This window comes from Leiobunum rupestre, chromosome 3 (assembly GCF_980474605.1).
Source record: "Leiobunum rupestre chromosome 3, qqLeiRupe1.1.hap1, whole genome shotgun sequence".
NCBI lineage: Eukaryota > Metazoa > Arthropoda > Arachnida > Opiliones > Sclerosomatidae > Leiobunum > Leiobunum rupestre.
The window spans coordinates 20423872-20440393 of NC_143386.1; the positions used below are offsets into that span (position 1 = coordinate 20423872).

The window sequence follows — 16522 nt, forward strand, 5'->3', positions numbered from 1 at the left end:
CTTACTGAGGTACACCAGCCGCTTTGAAGAGCCTCAAGAATTCTGTTCAACTATCACTGCGAACTGGGGCTTAGGAGACAGTACGTGCGAGAAAGTTAGGTTAGGCTTAGTTCATTTAACCGACAACAACGGCGCCATTTTGTCCAAATTGAACGTGAACGATCCAGCTTCTCTACGAAACTACGCCAGAAATCGACTTCAGCGACGCCAAGGTTGCCCACATTGAACTAAAATTATCCGTGATTTTCCTATGAATTCCCAGTATTCACGTGCGCTTTTTAAAGCCTGAACAGTGAGTCCCTTTAGATTCTTGGTCCATGCTTCGACTATGCTGAAAATGGCGATACACCGAGAGAATAAAAGTTTCTATCAAATACCGGAGGTCACGTGTTAATGTTTTTTTTACGTCACTATAGCTATAGTTATTATTGAAGAGAGAGCACGCGCTGGAGTCGATAAAGATTTTTGAATTCGAAGTCCACGTGCGAAACGCGCGAGCCAATAAAGTACTGAAAAGCTTAAGCTCGTGACGCGGAGAAAAACATATTATACTTTTAATTTTTTTTTGTTTTATTTTATGGAAACACCTATTCCCTGTTCCATTTAATAACGGCGCACGATGCGTGCTCGGCGGAAAGTTCCAAATAGCACGTGCCACCGAGCGTGCGTCGCGTGCCGTCATTAAATAGAAAAGGGGAAGCCATCTTATATAAGTTGCGATTTTGACAGTCTTTAAAAATAGGCTTACGAATTTTTTGTCTATCACGTGACGGCATAACGCTCGCTGATTGGTCGAGAAGAACGCGCCTCAAAAAACATGGTTACATTAGCTCGTTTACCGGCAGCGCTCGCGGCGGTAAAATCAGAACAACGGGGAAAAGGCGGTAAAACTAGAAAATAGAGAAAATCAGGAAAACACTACCCGTAATTAAAAATTTCAGAAAAAGGAAGAGCGACCAAATTAATTAAGTACTTTAAAAGAAGAAGGACATAGATTTAAAAACGTAATTGTCTCATAAACATGCACTTAACGACATCTTTACTGGTACTCCAAAACTACATGTTCAAAACTATACAGGGTGGAAGCCTCAGCCGTGGTCCAGCCTCGCTACTTCTCCTAGTACACCAGAGTGCTGCGGGTCGAACACTTCTACAGGCGCTGGTATTCCACAAATAGACCAATGGGATAATTATAAGCGCATCCTTATCCAATCGCCCGAAAAAGCATTTGTAAGATGCGCTTCTAATTCTCCCATTGGTCTATTTTTAGACTAGGAAAAGTACCTAGTTGGACCACGGCTGAGGCTTCCAATTATCCCATTGGTCTATGTTTGGCCTACCAGCGCCTGTAGAAGTGTTCCACCCGCACTACTCTGGTGTACTAGGAAAAGTTCCGAGGCTGGACCACGGCTGAGGCTTCCAATTATCCCATTGGTATATTTGTGGCCTACCAGCGCCTGTAAAAGTGTTCCACCCGCAGTACCCTGGTGTACTAGGAAAAGTGGCGAGGCTGGACCATGGCTGAGGCTTCCACCCTGTATAAGTGTTTTTGTTGCTATAATATAATTTTTTCGTTTTCGTAAATATATCTAATATATATATATATATATATATATATATATATATATATATATTAAACCGAAATTATATAATATGTTAAAATTTTCAGATTCAAAAGATACACTCTTTATTTAGTCTACCATAATTAACTCGCTAAAAATCAAATAAGTTCGACTAGCGGTCGTTAGATAGCACGACCAGGTACCTCGTTTCTTAACACCAAAAGCAGACTACGAACGGATTATACTTACAAGAAGAGTACCCGAAGTGTTTATTGCCGATTTTGTTCAACGTCGAACGTAATGTAAACCTAAATGAGGTATGAAATTTCTCACTACCCATTCGATTTGCCATGGCAACCGAAAATGTTTTTGACCAACCCTTACCAAAATGTGAGTCTTACTTTAGTCGCTAATTAGTCTCAATGAAGGATCAAGGATTTTTAAGTATTATGTAAGCATAAAAAACTGAGACCAGAATTGTGGGTCTTAAATAAAATCTATTTTAGTCTCACTAAAAGAGTTTTATTAATATATATTTAGATGAAACTCATTATAATCTCATTTTGGAAGACCCAATTCTGGAGACTTGAGAGAAGCTTAATTGAGAGTTGATTGTGGGTTACAATATTAGATTAGAATAAGAGTTATTTAAGACTTCACTATAGTCTCATATGGGGAGACCCATTTTTAAGGACTTGAAAGAGACTTAATTGAGAGTTGCTTAGAGGTTACAATATTAGATTAGAATAAGGGTTATTTAAGACTTCGTTTAGTCTCATATTGGGAGACTAAATTTTGGGGACTTGAAAAAGGCTTAAATGAGAGTAGATAATGGGTTACAATATTAGATTAGAATAAGGGTTATTTAAGATTACACTTTAGTCTCATATGGGGAGATTCATTTCTGGGGACTTGAAAGAGACTTAATTGAGAGTTGCTTAGAGGTTACAATATTAGATTAGAATAAGGGTTATTTAAGACTTCACTTTAGTCTCATATTGGGAGACTCAATTTTGGGGACTTGAAAAAGGCTTAAATGAGAGTTGATTATGGGTTACAATATTTGATTAGAATAAGGGTTATTTAAACTTCACTTTAGTCTCATATTGGGATACTCAATTTTGAGGACTTGAAAAAGGCTTAAATGAGAGTTGATTATGGGTTACAATTTTAGATTAAAATAAGAGTCATTTAAGACTTCACTTTAGTCTCATATGGGGAGATTCATTTCTGGGGACTTGAAAGTTGCTTAGAGGTTACAATTTGAAGTTAAAATAAAAGTAATCGTAAATATAATGGCCACTTAAGTTTGATATTAAACAGGTTATTAAAAGCTTATTGTTCAACTGCCATGATGGATTGCAACTTGAATCTTGGTTACAAAATGGTCATAAGGGATGGGCTGGCTAATTTTGGTTAAGCTCAACTCACTTGAAACCCTAAAATTTTTGTAATAAAATAACCGTTTAAAATTTTTAAGTATACTAAATAATATAAATATATATAAATTTTTAAACTAGGATATTTCCTTTCAAGTAAAATTTATTCCGTATGAGTGTGTAAATAAACTGAGCTGAGTTAAAAGTGGCCTAGCATCTAGAGCCAGCCATGAAGTCTGGAGATTTTAGAACTTGCAATCCAGCATGGCAGCTGAACATAGTAGTCATTTTTGATTCAGTGTTTAATAATTATTTTAACATTGGATTTGAACGGACGCCCGACCATGAAAGTGGTCGGCTGTATAGCGACCGCCATGCAATAACTGGTGAAGAATTTAACTATAAATTACAGTGGACTGCTCACATATAGGGCACCCTCGTTGTATATTAGTTTTACTCATATCGGCAGATTTACCAGTATATAAAGAGTTTAGATCGAGTCTCCTAAAAATCGCATTAAAAATGTCTTAGTAGAGTCTCCTACAAATAGTAAAACGCAGGTATAAATAGAGTCTCCTACAAATAGTAAAACGCAGGTATAAATAGAGTCTCCTACAAATAGTAAAACGCAGGTATAAATAGAGTCTCCTACAAATAGTAAAACGCAGGTATAAATAGAGTCTCCTACAAATAGTAAAATACAGGTCTTAATTGAGGCTCCTACAGAAAGCGAATTTTAATGCAGTGTCTTTCAAATCGCAAAAATCATGTCTAAATTGAGTTTCCTAAAAATTAAAAATATGGGTTTAAACCGAATCTCCTAGAAATCACGGAAATAGTGTTTAAATCAAGTCTCAAACAAATCGCAAAAAACAAGTTTAAATTAAGTCTCCCACAAATAGTAAAACGCGGGACTAAATTGGGTCCCTACAAATAAAAAATCTGGGTTTAAATCAAATCTCCCAGAAATCACGGAAAAAGGGGTTTAAATCAAGTCTCAAACAAATCGCAAAAAACAAATCTAAATTAGGTCTCATAGCAAGATCTTAAATAGAGCTAAAAACTAGTCTTCTTTAAGGCTAGCTTAAAGAAACGTAAATAAAACTTGATTGCATCTAGATTTAAGTATATTTTTAGTCTGAGTTTTGGACTGTGGGAGACTTATTCATGATTTATTATGGGCTTTGAATAAGTCTTTCTTAAGGTTTTATTTTCGAAACATAATTTTGGTAAGGGAATTGAAACCAAAAAATTTCCATTTAAAAAAGCATGGGATTTACTCGATTTCACACTAATTTTTTTTTTAAATTTTGAAAATCACGAAATGGATAATTTGGACCACATTTAGGTAAATTTCATCAAGTTTGGATAAATTGGTACATTTTCAGGGTAAAGTTGTAACAATATTTCGGTAAAATAAGGAAAAAATCTAATTTTTGTTTTAAGTGTTCAAAACCATTTTCGGTGGCCATGGCAAATCTAATGGGTAGTGCAACGTCTCATTTTGGGAAATATCATATCTCATATAGGTCTATCACGCCCGACTTTGAAGAAAATCGGCCATAAACACCTCGGGTACTCTCCTTGTTAGCTAAACCATAAAGCAAGGCCTAACGCAACATACCGCACGTGACCATTTTGCATTTTAACCAATTTAAAATGTTGTTCTTAGCGAACCAACCCCGGCGTCTGGCTCGGAGTCGGACAGCTCGTCGTCCAGTGGACAGTCCGAGAGGCCGAAGACGAGGTACGACAAAGTGTCGTGGCCTCCATACGACCCCGCTCATCAAAGATATCTATCTCTAAGTAAGCCTCCTCCCTTCAATCTACACACTTTTCTAAATTGGCCGAAGTCAGTCACTCTATGAATTATTAATACCATAAGTTTATAATATACTAGCTCGCTATAAGTTAGAATCGTACAAACAGGGTTGCCACAAAATTTTCAGATTCAAATTCCCTGACTATTCCCTGTTTTCCCTGACCATTTTAACAGATTTTCCCTGACTTATTAAGACCAAAATGTTTCTTTTATATTTTACTTTTATCAGAAGTTAATAGTAAAAATGTTATTGCAATGTTGAAAAAATTAGCCAAACATTCAAGGAAATAAATGATAATCGTGGAATTTGTCATAGATCTAGAGTTGAATTACCTTCAAAAAGTGCCAAGATAAAATTGAATTCCTAGACTTTTCCCTGAACTTTTACCAATTCTTAAAATTCCCTGACATTTCCCTGACTTTTTAGGCCTATTTTTAAATTCCCTGACTTTTCCCTGATTTCCCTGTTTCCCTGACGTGTGGCAACCCTGTACAAAGGCTGTGCATAAACAGAGATTTCTCCCAAGACGTAGAGGTCACTGCGTGTCGCCATCTGATGGCGAAAAATCGAAATAAGAGCTTGCCGCTGAAATCCGGTTTCGTTTCAACGACGGGATCCAAACTTTGTTAAGCCTAACGAGGGTTATCGCGAAGAGATAAGCTTTAGACTATGAATATTTTACACACAATATAATTGAAATGAATAAAATATTCTTCGTTTAAATTTCCCCCAAATTAAGGATTTCGACCACCAACAAACCCATCGCAGCCCGTGTAAAATTTAAAACAAGCGTTGTTATGGCTAGCTTCGCTCTATATGCTAACTGGTGGAGTGGCGGAGTGGTTAGCACTTTCGCCTCGCAGCAAGAGGAGCCGGGTTCGATCCCAGCTTGTAGCACTGGGTGAAAACTCGGAACACCTTCTGCGTTGAGTTTGCAAGTTCTCTCCTCACTGGCTTCAGGGGTTTTCACCCGAGCTCTTCGGTTTCCCCTTCCATAAAAACTTGTTGAGGTTAACGGTAATAGTTAGTGTAGGGAGTTGTTGGCTTGATCGCGTGGCATGCCACCACCCTCCGACGCATTGTAACCCGGCCGCCTGAATTAAAAGGCTTCAAAAGTCGCTTGATGACTTAGGCCTAAGGTGGTGGCTTGGGTATTAGCCTAGCTGATTATTATTAACTTGGCACGTTTGTGTTCGTCTCGTATCCATGGAGATAGCCGTTTCCGCTATCGACGGAAGTTGAAGTAGTTAAAAAGATAGGGCAAAAAGTCGCCGCAATACCAATTCTGAATTGTTATGGGATAAATTGCTGTTAACGTTAGATCTATAACTTATAAAGAGCTATTTTATTATAAAATTATGTTAATACTTAATTAATTATTCACTCATTAATTTGATGCGTGCCCTTAGATCATTATAGTTATCGTACGTAACACTGGATATGCTGCAGCAGTGTTGAACACGAACCTTAATAGCGTCAAAGATAATATAAACCTCGTACCTTGGATTCGAAATAAATGTCTCGTGCGTGTTCAACAGCGTTTCCCCACTTCCTGCAGAAACTCCGAAACAATTAGCTCCATAATTACCATGGTAACCAACTAAAGATAAGGCCATGACCAACTTCGATGACGCGATGGAGGTAGAGTTTTTGGAGGTCAGGTGCCGGAAGTGGGTAAAGACTTCTTTATAAAAACCTGCAAACAGAAAGCTTTCAGAATTCAAATCTAGGGACTGCAGTCCATGCTACTATTTGGTAGTCGTGTACCCTGCTATAATAAAGTACACGTTTGCTAACCTTGATATAAGTCGGAATACACGAAGAAGATGAAATGAGTGGACGATACTAATACAGGGTGTCCACTAAAAAATGAACCAGGGCGAATATTTCAAGTGTTAGAAAGTTGGTTCCAATTGGAAAAGTGTTCCAAGTGACTTTATAAGTACAAATAGCTTTGACCTGATCAGATTTGACCAATAGGAAGCTCAGAAATGCTAGATGAAAAACAAATAAGGTCGTTAAGTTGATAACGTGTCGAAAGCGTGGTTCGGGAGCTGATAACTCTAAAGATACTCGTGTTAGAGTACTGAAATTTGCTACACATCCTCATCAAGATTGAGGGTCTTTAGTTTAAAAATTTCAATGACCTTGAACCATGTCTTCAAGGTCATACGAAAACTAACGTGAGAACCTAAAGTGTTAGAAAGTTGGTTCCAATTAGAAAAGTGTTCCACGTCACATTGTAGGTCTAATTAGCTTTGTTTCGATCGAATTTGACCAATAGGAAGTCGAGGAACTGTTTTTCAAAATCACAAAGGTCGTTAAAATGAAATTTGAAAGAAAACGCACATAAATCGAAACCAATTCGTGTTACATCGAAATTTGCTAGACAAACTCATTATGGTGGTCGTCATGACAACAACAGTTAAAAATATTTTCAAATGACATTTTATTTTACGCTAAGCCTAATATTCATTCAAAGTGTATTTTTGTTAGCACAAAGTTAGTTTTTTCTTTAGAAATAATAAAGTTATGTAAAAACACGAGAACCACCAATGGTCTAGAGAGTGAGGAGTAAAAACGCGAACAAGTAAAGAGACCAATAAGTAGGGGAGAAAACTAAGCTTTAATGGGGAAAAATATGCGGTACTTCGGTAAGGTCGAAATGGTTGGCTTATTTTATGAAAATGGGAGAAATGCGCGCTTAGCAGCGGCAATTTTTCTAACACTTACTTTTCTCGCGTTAGTTGTTGGATGACCTTGAAGACATAGTTCAAGGTCATTGAAATTTTTAAACTAAAGACCCTCAATCCTGATGAGGATGTGTAGCAAATTTCAGTATTCTAACACGAGTATCTTTAGAGTTATCAGCTCCCGAACCTCGCTTTCGACACATTAACAACTTAACGACCTTATTGTTTTTATCTAGCATTTCTGGGCTTCCTATTGGTCAAATCCGATCAGATCAAAGCTATTTGTACTTAAAAAGTCACGTGGAACACGTTTCTAATTGAAACCAACTTTCTAACCCTTACGGTTCTGGAGTTAGTTTTTTGATGACCTTGAAGACATGGTTCAAGGTCATCGACATTTTCGCAGTAGGTTTCTCCCTACATCTTGTATACGACTTGAAAATTTTCAAATCGTACCTAAAACAGATTTTGAGATATTCGACTTGGTTCATTTTTTAGTGGACACCCTGTATAATGGTAAAAAGCCAATATGAACCCTCTTATATCGAAACAAATATTAGAAGTCCATCTTCGTGAATACCAGTCTTTGTTTTCTAAGGATCGCGTCAATACTTTGAATAAATTAACAGCCAAATCGTTTTAACCCGACCTTAGGCCCTGGAAGACAAATTCAAAATGTTGATCTTAAATATTTTTATTACGCAAATATTAAAGTTTGACTTTCTTCGCCAAATTGTTGAAAGCTACAAATGGGGTCCTTTTCCCTTCAGTAGGCAACAAGGTCAAAGTACGAGACCATTACCACGCTCATCGTCTCAGCTTCTGGCTGGAGCTAATCCCGAAACTGCACGCGGCAGGAGCCGAAAGCGCCTTAGCGAGACACCATTTGCTCGAAGACCACGACAACAAATACACGTACGACGGCGTGGTCCGCCACATACAGTTGTTCCCGGACCCTTCGCCGGGACTCGGGGTGCACCACGTCGGTTCACCTTACCAGTCGCACTTACCATCGCATCATTTGCCGTCGTCCGCTTACGACGCGGCCACGGGGCCACCGCCGATGACCAGGGTCCACAATTACTGGCCTGGAGGGCAAGCCGCTTCGCACCCTCATCCGTCCTTAGATCCACCTTATCCTCCAGCTCAACCAGGTCAGCATCATCCGAATTCTCCACTAGTTAATATGTCGCCGTTGCCTCCGGTGAATTCTGACGTAAGTATTTCCACAGGTTTCAATGCCTCCTTTTAGGCGAAAAAGAACGAAAAAACCAATTGTTTTGCTTCGACGCTAGCCGTCGCGGGGTTTTGCCCGACTGAGAACCAGGCCTTAATGAGTTAATATTAGAGGTCGGGGATGGTTAACTTTTATTCAATAGATAAAGCTCCAAAAATTACTCGTAAAACGTTTTGATCAAGTAAATTATATTTCTGTATTATCCGATTAATTTTTTGATAAATTTGTAAAATTAATCGGAAAAACGACGTTTTTTTCGATAAAAAGCTCAAATTTTACGAATAATACAGGTTTTTTAATCATTTTCCGAAATATTAACCGGTAAATTTCTTTGTTTACATTTTTTTTCCGACAAAAATCTATTTAATCATGGATAATAATTAACCGTCCCCGACCTCTAGTTAATATTGGCGAAAAGTGCTTGCTTTCTAAAATTATTCGCTTCCTAATTTGACACCAATTGCATTACACTGTAGACGTTTAGATGTGATAGTGGTAGCTGCGGCTTCATATTCTCTGTTCACTTGATTAATTCTTGATATCATGATAGGATGATCCATAAGTCTATAATATTGAGACATAAGTGTGACACTTCCCCTTCTTCACATGCAAAAGTTTTACTGAGAGCTATTCGCAAGACAGACTGCATTACGGGCTTCGTCACCGTTTTGCGTCCGCTTGCTAACGCGTCACACGTAGCCTTTGACAGCGCGTCGCTAGGGGGAGATTTTCTTCTTGGGATGACGTCACTCCCTTACTAGCTGTCGGTAATATATTCCCCAAAGTGACTAACTTATGGAACAATATGGAACAATATTATATACTTATGGATGATCTTAACGGAAAAATTTTAAAATTAGGAACTCTTGCTAGAATGTTTCATCTAGAACATGACTGTCGCGCGCTTACACGTATAAACGCTGTCATTCTTCTACAAAACACGTATCTGGGAATCTGCAATAAAGTTGGTCTATAAGGACATTTAGCGGTAAAACGAAAAAAAGTTAGCTATGTTTTCCGAACGCCATCTATCGGAAATATATTGTTCACAGGATCCTACAAAACCATTAATATAGTTAGGAATAGTGATATTTCTTAAAATCAACAGGGATAGAACTAAGGAAATTTGAAACAAAGAAACCATACAAACTCCCTATAGCAGAGCCGGATTAACCAATAGGCCGAATAAGCCTGTGCTTTGGGCACCAAAAGGGTTCAAAAAAAATAAAAGTACAAAACTTTAATCATTTGCTTTTCACAAAATATTTTCCTGGGTAATTTTAGTAAATGCGTCCTCCCCTATCAACCAAAAACGATTGATTATCCCATTGTCCGACGGACTGCCGTCTAGCCCCTGACGACATTATAAATCTGGCAGCAAAATGAATTTTCCTTCCATTTCTCAATTATAAATTGAGGAAGCGACTAGCTCGCTATTGAAAGGGGGCACCAAAATTAACTTTGGCCTAGGGCCCCATAAAGTTTTAATCCGGCCCTGCCCTATAGTAATTTACTGGTCCGGGTACATTTTTTAGTGAAGCTAGCTAATATACCTCAGAAGATCAAATCTGATTGTCATCCAAAATCCCAAACTCAACTTATCCCCAAAAACAATATGTGCTTAAATTAGCTGATCCTATTCGGTCATGATGATTGACGCTGTGTTATCCCTAGATTCATTGATGAACTATTTATTAACAAAGCTCCCTCGATTGGAGCCTGCTAAATCATGGTTTATCATTGAAACTATTGCAATTACGCCATTCTTTGGACAGTAATTTACAATAGTTTGAATGTCTAGTATGTTTTTACGAAACTAATCAGCGCGATCAGGTTAATAAGTTTTAGAGCTTACTGTCAAGTCTGTCACTTATTTATGGCAAAGGGAGCTAAAATTCCAAATAGCCAATGATAACGTCGTCAGTGAGCCATTGTTGAGTATTATATTTAGACAATTTATACTCTACTTAATGGATTATACATCCCGTGTTAAATGCTTGTTTATAATTGCGGGAATTTATGTTATTGACCAATTTACAAACGACCCAATCAACGCGAGGAGTACCTATAAATACTTCATTTTTGATTTCGACGCTAGCGACATCTATTGAAAAATAGCTACTTCACGTCAAGCCGCCACTTGCTTTAACGTTTTCGGTAACAATATAGACGCTTAACGGCTAACTGGTTAATCGCGTAATTTTTGTCCGCTAAACACATTGCGGCGTAGCAGAATTAAGTGGGTTTATGGTAACTAAAATGGCTAATTGTGATATGTGGTGTAAATGTCTTTCATTTATTTCTTTGAAAGCCTTCGTCTTCGCCGTCGTCATGGACAGGTGAAGCCGCGTCCTCGACGCCGACGACAAACATCTCCGACTACATGGCGGTGGTCATGCAGCACACCGGATATTCCACCGCCTTGAGCGTGACGGTGGCTGTCGGCTGCTCTCTGCTCATACTAAACATTCTCATCTTTGCCGGCATTTATTACCAAAGAGACAAAGAGAAGTTAGAAAGTAAACTGCAACACCATCCACCGCCGGGATCCAGAGGCTTTCAGGTACGCTATTTCCCGCTATCCAAGCAGTCCAAGGAGCTTTCGAGCCATGACTCTTCGCCAGGCTGCTTACAAAGAGCTCATTTCAGTAACGATCTGGTAGATTTCCCCTAGAGGGTCTAAAGCCGTATGTAACATAATCACTCATTAACTATACCATAACCATTTCCTAAGATTCTTCTTAAGGCCTTTTCACACGAGCCAAATATATTGATCCAACTAGATGAGTCAACTTGAGTTGAGTCAACTAGTTGGTTCGTGTGAATAAAAGTTCGCTGAATTAATCCACCAAAAAAGTACACCATTTTTGCTGACTCAGCATTTTGATTTGAAAAGTTGGCTCGTGTGAAAAGGTCTTTAGAACTTAAGAACAGTTAAAGCTACAGGCTTATACACCGATTACGGGAAGTGATCAAATTCAGTCCCTCGTGCCATAAAAGATTTTACTTTAACAAAACCTTGTTCAAGGGATATGACGGAAATTACGTCACTTCCAACTCCGTTACGAAAAAATCGGCATCAACATTGTATTAGGAAATAAGGAATAGGTGTTTCCCTGAAAAAAAAACGATAAAAAAATTGAAGTATAAAAGCTTTTTAGTACTATATTGGCACGCGAGTTTCGCACGTGGACTTAAATTGCAAAATCTTTATCGACAGTGACGTCGAAAAAACATTTACACGTGACCTCCCGTATTTTATAGAAACACCTATTTAGTGAAGTGCTTTTTGAAAACGTGCAAAATTCCTCGTGCGTTTGTGGCTTTTACAATCTATAGTTAAGCTCGTGCGACGCGGTAACGTGATTTGGTTTCCATCGTAACTTTTCAATAGAGTGCCAGCAGCTTGAAACCCTGCGACGTCACCAATGTTAAATGTCTATTGAGAAAAAACGTGAGTTTTCATGACAACCACTACGGAAGCTACGGCTGTGACGTCACTAACTTTTAAAAGCGCATCAACTGCTAGCACTCTATAGAAGGAGGTTTATATTAAGAATTTTTCATTTTTAGCGTCCACTAGTTGTATGTTTCTTGTGAAACAAGGTCTCATAGAAAAAATTGTCTTATGGCATACCTATGAGTGATTATGTTACATATGGTAGGGCGTTGAAAATCTTGTTTAGGCCTTAAATAATTTCTTTACGTTTTTTAGGCCATGTGGGTACCGTTCACACTATGTAATTTTATTGCTTTAGTCCCATTCGACCGAAATCCCATTCGACCGAAGGCGGTTTTTGAGGTGTCCCATTCGACCGAATTCCGCCGAAACGTGCGGTTTTTATGTGTCCCATTCGACCGAACGCTTTTATGTGTCCCATTCGACCGAACGCTGCTATATAAATTGGCTTTTGCTATGTTTTCAATTTAGTTACTGAAGTCGTTTGCAATGGAGCGAATAGCTAATAAAGGAGGGTATTTAATTAGCTATGCCATTTTAATATCTTTGTACTATGCATTTATTTGAAAATAAAATGGAATGAGCATGAATTATATTTTTATCTTCACCTAGTCAAGAAAAGTAACTGAACCAAAACTGAAATAGTAAACTTAACCAACTCTAACCTAACCGTACCTAACCTAACCTAACCTAACCTAACCTAACCTAACCTAACCTAACCTAAACATGGATCTTTGATAGTACATACCTTATAAATAAAATACCAAATCACCCCGCCAATTGGGCTACATTTTAAAATTCTTTCGGTCGAATGGGAATGAACGATTTTATTGGTGCCCAGTTAGTGGTTTATATCTGATTTACCAATTAATTGGTCACCCTACGCAGTTCAAACTTTTTCACCAAACAATGCGTGCATATTGTATTTTATGGGCTGCGATAGCGCGATAACTGTTCACACGAGGGCTAAGGATTAGGGTTCCTCCAATGGGATTATTTTAAATTCTTATGATCGTCTGCTATAGGGTTTCTTGTGTGAGATATTATATTTAACTTTTCAAAATTGTTTATTACTGCTATTTCAATAAAAGCAATATTCAGGAATCCATACCTCTACTTGGAATGCTTATGGCGGCAGATTTTCGTCTCGATGTGGCTGACGGTTTTTTGGAAGTCACTATGTTAACTTAACAAACAACTACGTGAGAGGGGAGCGGGCGCAAAGGGGATTTTTTTCTCTCGTAGGCGGGTCCAAAGCCGTCAGAATGATCTTACCATGCGCGATACGGGCAAAATAAGCATTTCAAGTAGAGGTATCGGTACCTGCAATATTAGATCGTTTATTCCCATTCGACCGAAATCCCATTCGACCGAAAGAATTTTAAAATGTAGCCCAATTGGCGGGGTGATTTGGTATTTTATTTATAAGGTATGTACTATCGAAGATCCATGTTTAGGTTAGGTTAGGTTAGGTTAGGTTAGGTTACTATTTTTACTTTACACATCGCGTTTCGGCAAGAAAAATAGCAATTTGTATCTTTCTTTTTATTAAGACGGAATAAATAATTATTATTGATGTATAAATACCCTCCTTTATTAGCTATCCGCTCCATTGCAAACGACTTCAGTAACTAAATTGAAAACATAGCAAAAGCCAATTTATATAGCAGCGTTCGGTTGAATGGGACACATAAAAGCGTTCGGTCGAATGGGACACATAAAAACCGCACCCCGAAAACCGACTTCGGTCGAATGGGATTTCGGTCGAATGGGACTAAAGCGTATTAGATAGTAAGCATACGACGGGTCCATGGTTTCAAAACTTCCGTCAGAAACGTTACGGAATAGCTTAATGCTGGTTTCACACTCGACGGAAAATTAGCAGCGTAAAGTTGAACGTTAGCGGTATATCGAATGGGAATCAACGTTCAACTTTACGCTGCTAATTTTCCGTCGAGTGTGAAACCAGCTTAACGGGTCACACCGGCGTTTGAAAAAATTCTGCCTAGATTTACCACGTGGTAACGACCAATCATATTCTGGAAACAAGCGCGTGAAACTGGTTAAATTCAAATGCCGGTGTGTCCCTTTAATTTCATGGGTTGCAATTCAAATAGTTGTATATTTCAATTGTACACCCAAAAATCAGTTAACTAAAGCCCAGTTCACACTATACAAATAATTGGGCCACTTAATTGAAACCCACTAATTGTGAGCAAGAAAATTGTACAGTGTGAACAGAAAAAGTTGGAACAATGGTTACAATTTTTCTGTTCACACTATTCAATTGTCTTGCTTACAATTAGTTGGTTTCAATTAAGTGGCCCAATTAATTGTATAGTGTGAACTGGGCTTAACTGAAAAAAGGTTGGGTATTCGTCCCCCCAAAAGTGTACCAACGTTTGCTATTCCCACTGCTTAATTCACTGCCAATTTGTTGGACAAGTTTGGTCTCCAAACTAATTGGCTTTTAAAAGATGTATAGACCGTAAGCGTTAACGATGACGTAAAACCAGAAATGTATAAAGAAAAGATGTCAATTTAGTCTAAGACCATTTACACCTGGACTACAATGCCAACGTTATAACTCCGATTTCAGAGTGTCCGTTACAAAACACCACTTAGCCTAACAACAACGCCTACCTTCATTGCAGTCCAGGTGTAAATAGTCTTAGCTTTAGTGAACGCGGATGTGTCCACCGGCACCGCATCGCCGCGCCGTTCAGAATTTACCGCCCGCAGAACTCCGCCTGAGGATGTAAAACAAAATTTAAACCGCGTGTAGAATATTTATTCATTATAAACCATTTTTAGGAATGTAATAATTTATGAAAATCGCCCTGCTAAGGCCTCTCTCCAGTCATTAGTTTTTCATTCAAAACGTGTTTTGAAAAGTTTAGTTTTACTTCCGGTAAAACTTGTCTTTCGCAACCCGATATTTAACGTAATTCTCAGTCCTAACTTGGTGGAATTTAATTATACCGCGCTCATTACCACTTAGCAAGTCTTTTAAAGACTGCGCAACTTTTAAAGACCAATTAGATGGGCCGACGAATTTGTACCCCTAATTGGCAAGGAATTAAACTGAGTGAAGAGCAACGTTACCTTTGAAGGGACCAACAAGCAAATTCAACCAATAAAATATGAGATATTCCCTGACGTCACTGACACGATTACTTTGAAACAGGAATCCATACCTCTACTTGGAATGCTTAGCGCGGCAAAATTTCGTATCGACGGTTTTTTTTTGACGTCACTATGTTAACTTAACAAACAATAACGTGAGAGGGGATTTTTCATCTCGTAGGCGGGGCCAAAGCCGTCAGAGTGATATTACCCTATGCGATACGGCAGTATAAGCATTCCAAGTACAGGTATGGATTCCTGTTTGAAACATTTGACGCGCCTTCTGATTATTATTATAATACAGCTATTATCGTAATTGCAGACAAATAACTTTTATAGGCGAAACCTAATTTCCAAAATATCATACAATATAGCACACGATAGTAAAAAACCAGCTTGATGTGAACAACTTTTGCACTATTGCTACGAACGAAAATTGAATAATATAAACGCGTATTTTGGTGGAAAGATAATAATTGTCCGAGCTCAATTTGAGACCGAGCTCAGGTATTTTAAGCCCGAGCTTGAATCACTGTTAAAATACAAATTACTTCGAGCTCGAGCCTGAACCCATTTCATGATTCACATTACTTGGAGCTCGAGCACGAGCCTGTATTAAAAATTAACGTACTAAGAGCTCGACATTATACTTGAGCCCGAGCTCGAGACTGATTTTGGTAGTTTACATACCTGAGGTGAGCCTTAGCCCGATACCGATTTGAATACTGTTATAGTTTCTGACGATGAGCTCGATCTCCTTCCAATTCGCGATATTGTTTATTTTGGAAAAATAGTAGTTTTAAAACATAGTGAGACTGAGCTCGAGGCCACCATTTTATTTGTAAGTAACTAAAGTGAGTATGAACCAGATATCACATGTCGAATTGTAATTTTTGCGAGTCCGAGCCCAAGACCACCCGTCGATTTGTAAATATAGTGAGCACAAGCCCGAGACTGCCCGTATATTTATAACTACAGTGAGTCCGAGCCCAAGACGGTTTGTCGGTTTTAAATCTACTGAGCTTGAGACCTCACATCGGCGGGGAAATTTAGATTGCGAGCTCGAGCCTGAGACCCATCAATAATTGGTGAGACCAAGGTGAGCCCGGGACCAACCGTAAGCTAATATGGGAATTCGGTGAGTTGAGCTCGAGCCCAGCTCTTGGCGTTGACCTATGGAATAAAGAACCCTAAACAAATTTAAAGTAATTAAAAAACTTACAAATTAATCGTACCAATAGG

General features: G+C 38.4%; 1 protein-coding gene across 3 annotated transcripts in view; it reads left to right on the top strand.

Annotated features, from left to right (window-relative positions):
* Positions 1-16522, top strand: part of LOC149949776 (neuroligin-4, Y-linked-like) — a 213109-nt gene that overhangs the window by 181974 nt on the left and 14613 nt on the right. For 2 of the 3 annotated variants that reach the window (XM_090169294.1, XM_090169296.1), the window contains exons 9-11: positions 4614-4747; positions 8228-8673; positions 11006-11257. In XM_090169294.1, the coding sequence (XP_090025420.1) occupies positions 4614-4747; positions 8228-8673; positions 11006-11257 (832 nt within the window). The remainder of the gene's footprint in view (positions 1-4613; positions 4748-8227; positions 8674-11005; positions 11258-16522) is intronic. The other variant, XM_090169295.1, reaches the window with a different exon arrangement.